The following is a 6179-nucleotide window of genomic DNA, read 5'->3' as shown; positions in this document are numbered from 1 at the left end:
TGAGAGCAGCTGGCAGAGGTTAGACATCTGAGGGTTGGCTGGATGGGGACCTCAGGCCCTGGGTCAGAGAATGGAGTTCAGGTTTCTGACTGTGATTGTGTTCATCCTGGGGGCTTTGAGTGTCTGAACCCGTGTGTGTGTGTGTGTGTGTGTGTGTGTGTGTGTGTGTCTGTCTGTCTGAAGGTTGTGGGTCCTGGAGGCAGATATGTGGGTGTGTCTGTGTGAGCATGTGATCCTGGCGGAGTGCGTCTCATTGTGTGCGCATCTGAGGGAATGGATCCACCACTGCGAGTGACTGAGGCTGTATGTCTGTGTCTGGGTGTGAGCACGTGTGCCCACTGAAGTGCGTTTGAGTGACTCTCTGGGTTTGGGTCTGAAGGTAACCGGGTTATGAGTCGGCCAGTGTTTGCTAGCATTTGTGTATATGAGTCAGTCGGTGCTCAGGGAGTCTATGGTCCGGGGCACTGAGTGTCTCTGTGTGCAGATCTCAGAGTGCGTCATTGGAGTGTGTGAGTGTGTCTGTGTGTGAATTTTAGGATGTCTGTGAGTAGTGTGGGTGCATGAGTGTGTGTGTGCCTGTCTGAACTTCTCTGTGGGTTTGTGTGGGATCTGAGGGTCTCCCTGTATGGTAGGGAGTGGGGGGGCGTCCCTGGTTTTCACTCTGAGTGCCTCTGCAGGTCTCCTTGAGAGTCAGTGTGAGTGTGTGGGTGTATCTACCTCTGTGGATCTTGTGTGAGAGTCTGAGGGTGTCCACAGGTGTAGGTACCTGTGTGGGTCTCTGGAGACTGTCAGAGGGTGTCAGGGAATGGATTCAGCAAGTGTCTCTATGAGTGAGTGACTTTGTGGGTACATCTCTCCCGGTGTTGTGAGTCTGACGGTGTCTTGAAGAGAGAATGCACTCGTGTGGGACCCTGTTTGAGCTCCCCTGAGGGTTCATGTGGAACCTGAGGGTCTCTGTGTGGGAGGCTGAGTGCCGCGCGCTGGTCCCTCTGAGTGTGTCCCTTCTGAGCCTGTCTGCGTTCCTGGGTGAGGCCTGTCTCGGTCGGTGCCTGCATCCGGGGCGAGTCTGACGGCTGAGTGTGGGGTCGGGACAGAGCGGGGGTGAGGGGGCACGGCCCGGGGACCAGGGCGCAACCAGCTCAGCCCGCTCCTCCCACGGGGCGCGCACACCTGCGGGGCTGGGGGTGGCGAGGAGCGGCCCCGCCCGCGCCCTCCCGGCTCCCACGCCCCCGCGCGCGGCGCCCCCTCCCCCGGGCGGCGCCGATTGGCTGCGGCTGCGGCTCCGAGCCCGCCCCGCGCGGCCGGCTGGGGGCGCCGCGGGCCACAGCTCTGCGCCGCCACCTCCGCCGCCGCCGCCGCCGCCACCACCACCACCATCGCCGCCACCACCGTCGCCGCCGCCGCCGCCGCCGCCGGGAGCACAGCGCGCTTCGGGCTCCGCGCGCCGCCCGCTCCCGGCCCGCCCGCAGCCCGCCGGCCCCGCCGCGCCCGCCAGCCCCGCCGCGGAGCCCCGGCCTAGCCCCGGGCCGCCGCCACCACGCCGCGCGCCGTACTCCGCGTCAAGAATGGGGCGGCCAAGCTGCCCAAGCCGCCCGCCGCCGCGGCTGCCGCCGGCTCGGCCGAGGCGCCCGGCGCCGGCGCGGGCATGGAGCGCTCGCAGAGCCGCCTCAGCCTGTCCGCCTCCTTCGAGGCGCTCGCCATCTACTTCCCGTGCATGAACTCCTTCGACGACGAGGACGCGGGTAAGCGCGCGGCCCGCCCCCATCCCCGGTTGGGGTGTATGTGTGTGGGGGGGGGGGGTCCCGGGAGCCAGGGCCGGAGGACTCCTGCCCGACCCGGTGCGCCCCGAGAGGGGCCCGCTCTCTCCTCCCTACCCACAGCCCTGCTCGGGATACGCCCCCACCCACGGGGCCCCAAGGTCTGCCTTCCAGCCTCCAGCCGCCCCCAGGGACCCCTAGGCCCTCTGCATTCGTCCCCTTCCCGCAGGTGGGCCCCTTAGGGTCGTCTGGACCAGCTCTGTTTACTCACCTGAACCTGCTGGATGCCCCCTGTCTTGTTCCTGGATCCGACCTGCCACCCTCCCTGAGACTCCCTCGTGTCGCGCCCACACCTCGAGCCCCGGGGCTTTGGCCGCCTCACCCCTGGGGCTCCAACGCGCACCCCACCGCTGGAGGTGGCGCGCAGACCTTACCTCTCCATCTTTGTCTTGCCTGCATCCAGAGGCTCCCTGCCCAAGACCCCCCGCCCTGCGCCCAAGGCCTTGAGCGTCCTCATTTGGCTCTCTTCCCCTTCCCCCGGAGGCTGGGGCTCCAGACTCCTGGTTCCTATCAGACTGGGGCAGACCGCGGGGAGACTGGCCGGGTGCGGCCTTCCCTCCCCTCGGGTCCCAGAGGGAGGCGTAGGGCGGCGCCAACTCCTCACCTGCGCACTGCCCGGAATGTGCCCGGACCTTGGGTGCTCTTGTCGCTGGAGTAGCCGTTCTCGGTGGGCTGAACCCGGCCACCATCCAGCGGCCCAAACCTCGCGCTGCGGGGCCTGCGCGCAGCCTCAGCCAGAGCCCGAGGGGCGGGGAAATGTAGGGAAACCTGCTCTTTGGGGCCCTGGAACCAGGCAGAGGGAACCTGAGGGCTCCAGGTAGATTTCTGTGGTGAGGAAGCCAATCCACCAACAGGTGGGGTAGCTAGAGGGTTTGGGTAAGAGTTCCCCAAGGAGTGGCAAATTGGGAGTCAGAACCAGGTTCCAGTCTTGCTTCTCTTTAGCTGTGACCTTGGGCTAGTCATGTCACCCGTAGCCTCAAATCCTCATCTGTAAAATGGGATAACAGCGCCTAAGACACATGATGCAGTTAAAAGTGTTTTCTGAAAATCTGATGTAACAGAAGCTGAACATCTTAGAGTATTTGAGTTCAGTGAGAGGACAAAACGGAGAGGGGTGTTTGTGGTGGGGACGAGCAAAATGGCTTCACGGACACTTTTGAGAACCTGATGAAAATATAGACTGTCTCTTCCAAACATACACATATGAACCATCCTCAAAATTTTGTCTGCAGTTTTAGGGAATTTATGGGTCCTGCTTAAGACTCTCTGCCTGCAGGGACCGTTGTCTGGTCTCCCAAGTTATCTGGTGAGACATGGGATGCAATGGTGGGTAATGGGTGCCCACCTCTTCCTGCTGGAGCAGGATGCAGGCAGGTGGGGGGAAGATTCTCCAGAAGACTTTGTTGGCCAAGTGAATGAATGAGGGGTACGTGAGGCAGACTCCCGACAGACCTAGAGCTGGGGGTGGGTTAAAGATGATTATTGTAAAGCCATTTTACAGAATCACCATTTTATGGAAAAAGTGAGGCTCAGAGCATGGATGAGCTTGATGTCGCTGAGAGAGGTCATTATTCTGGACAGGGCAAGATGAGGGGAAATGAGGAGGCTGGCTAACACAGGCCTGCACTGGAGGAAATCAGGTTAGCATGAGGGCTGGGAGAGGGACCCCCACCAGCATAGGTGAGCTGACTCTTCCACTCTTCGCCTAATGGTCAGGGACTCTCCTGAAGGAGGCCGGTGGGGCAGGAGCATGGGTTTGTAGGAGCAGGGACCGTTAGGGTTTTTTTTCCTCCTAAGTCAAGCTCCGTGTTCTGGATCAGGTTATCATTGCTGGTTGCAGGCAATGAAGTCAGAATAGAGAGCTTCATGTAGTAGTAGAGATTTTTTTTTTTTAAAGACCCACCTGATGTTTTTTCCAACAAGTTTCTTCAAATTCTTGTTTTGCACTTGAAAGAGACCTAGAAATCATCCTGTCCAACCCCTTTTTGCCCTCAGATGAATATGTGTGTGCGTGTGTGTGTGTGTGTGTGTGCGTGTGTGTGTAACCCAAGGTCACCCAATGAGGTAGGCACAGAGCTGAGACTAAAATCAGGTTTCTAGTTCTCTTTCCAGTAAACTACTAACCTTCTGTCTGAAAGAGGATTTTTTAAAAAGCCAAATCTCACTGCGTGGAAAATGGTTCCCAGGTGAGGGGGCCCCAGGGAACGGCTGACAGCCAAGAGTTTGGTGTGGGCATCTTGTGCTCATTGTCTGCTCATCTTAAGGGATGCTTTGAGTTTGGGAGGGGGAGGGAGATAGTCAAGTTTCATTTCCAGGAGACTAATGAAGTGTCTGGGAAAAATCGGAAGAAAGAAACGTTGTCTTGGTGCTTAATTTCTCTTGTTCTTCTCAAAGTCATTAATTTTCTCCTAAAAAAAGCCTTTTGGATTTATTCTTTTAGAACAGCCCCGTGCTGAACTAATTTCTTTTTTTTTTTTTTTAAAGATTTTTATTTATTTATTTATTTGACAGATAGAGATCACAAGTAGGGAGAGAGGCAGGCAGAGAGAGAGAGAGAGGAGGAAGCAGGCTCCCTGCCAAGCAGAGAGCCCGATGCGGGACTCGATCCCAGGACCCTGAGATCATGACCTGAGCTGAAGGCAGCAGCTTAAACCACTGAGCCACCCAGGCGCCCTAATTTCTAAAAGCAGTTTGAATAATCTGTCACATACTGGACAGAGACTGCTTCGGTAGGAGGGCTACTAGACCTGGCTTCGCTCCACCTTCCTCTTCCCTGATCCCTCTCCTGGCCCATTAATGCCAGGCTGTCTGATGGCTCAGAGGTGTGTCCCTGATGGCTTCTGGCTCGTCTAGGTGCCTCCTCTTTGATGCTGCTTCCAAATCCTGTGGAATGCATCTTGTCCATCACCCAGGTTGAGCCAGAGCCATCTGAGGGCTTTACCTGCCCCTTCAGCTGGTTTCCTGAGAAACTGTGAGAAGCCTATCCCATTAGTCTTAACTGGGCCAGAGTACTTTCCTGTATTGGGCTTGGGAGCCTTGGACGTTTTGTGGGCATAGGAAGCTGCTCTTTCCTCCCACCCTGGGGCTCAGGATGCTGGTCACTGTAGGCTCCTAGAATTCCTCCCAAGGAGCATCTTCCCTCTCTTTGCGCTCTGAACTCATTTCTTATGCTGCCTTTGTCCCTTTTCCAAAGATGCTGGGGGCTTTAGGGAGACATGACCTGGGGCATAATTGGGTAGGTGTCATCATTGCTCAGCCTTGCTGGCACTGGCTTTGTCACTGGGGAGTTAGATACATGACCTCAGCTTTTTCATCTGGATGAGGAAGAAAATAATAGCGTGGACCGCACAGGATGACCTGCATAGGGTGAACATTTTTAAAATGATTACCTTTCGAAAGGCATCCTCTTAGGCATTTTAAAGATATTCTTTCCTCATAGCAACCCTATAAAATTAACATTTAACAACCCCATTTTCAGATAAGAAAACTGAGGCACAGAGATTATTCATTCAAGGTCACTCAGCCAGAGTGAGGGAGTTAGGATTTGAACTTGAGGTATCTGACTGAAACATCCATGCTTTTGATTATTATATCGTTTGTGGTCTGCAAAGGGCTTAGGACAGTATCTGGCACGAGGTGGGCTCTCAGTAACAGTTAACTATCCTGTAATTATCAAATAAGACTTGTTTTTGAGCATGACTGTAAAAAAGAATCTGTGGGATTCTCAAAATGTTAGCTTTTATAATTTTTAGAAGCTAATTTTGTTGCATTGTTGTAGCTGTTAAGGCAGCGTTGGATGCTCTTTTTTTGGCAGGGGTTTAAAGACGGGGATTTGGGGGGCTTGCATGTGGAACAAGAGGGTGGGGAGCCGTCCAACTCCCTGTTTCCCTGTTCTTCCCGAACAGTTAATTTTCATCACATCTATAGTCCTACCCCTGCTGTGGTGCACTGGGGCATGGCTGGGGAGCAAGGGTGTCTCCACTTTCCAACAAATGCCAAAAGGAGTTGTTAATATAAGGGTCTGGAATTGACGATGGTGTCCCTGAGTCTGACCAAGTGGTTTCAGCATCCAATTCTCCCTGGTCTGGGAGAAGGGCGGAGAAGCTGGAGCAGCCAGCTCTGATTTGCCCATAGGATGCTTCGATCCAGCACAGGAGGAAGTTGCCATGGCAACACCGGGCCGGCTACCGGTCCCTCTCTTAGCGGTTAGGGCCACATCTCTGGGCTGCAGAGCCCTTCACTGCACCGCCCTCTTCCGCTCAGGCCAGATCTGGTGGCTGGGGCGGTAAGGTAGATGGATCCCACAGACGAGTACCAAAGCCCACTCCCTCTGTTTTTGGACAGAGGGAAGTGGAGGGGGTT

General features: G+C 55.9%; 1 protein-coding gene across 2 annotated transcripts in view; it reads left to right on the top strand.

Annotated features, from left to right (window-relative positions):
* Window positions 1–1541: 1541 nt before the first annotated feature.
* The window catches only part of RIMS4 (regulating synaptic membrane exocytosis 4), a 61154-nt gene continuing 56516 nt past the window's right edge, over window positions 1542–6179 (top strand). The window contains exon 1 of one of the 2 annotated variants that reach the window (XM_045981776.1): window positions 1542–1742. In XM_045981776.1, coding sequence (XP_045837732.1) covers window positions 1646–1742 — 97 coding nt within the window. In that variant the 5' untranslated portion in view covers window positions 1542–1645. The remainder of the gene's footprint in view (window positions 1743–6179) is intronic. The other variant, XM_045981777.1, reaches the window with a different exon arrangement.

Source organism: Meles meles, chromosome 16 (genome assembly GCF_922984935.1).
Source record: "Meles meles chromosome 16, mMelMel3.1 paternal haplotype, whole genome shotgun sequence".
Lineage (NCBI taxonomy): Eukaryota > Metazoa > Chordata > Mammalia > Carnivora > Mustelidae > Meles > Meles meles.
This window is presented reverse-complemented; position numbering and strand designations above follow the sequence as displayed.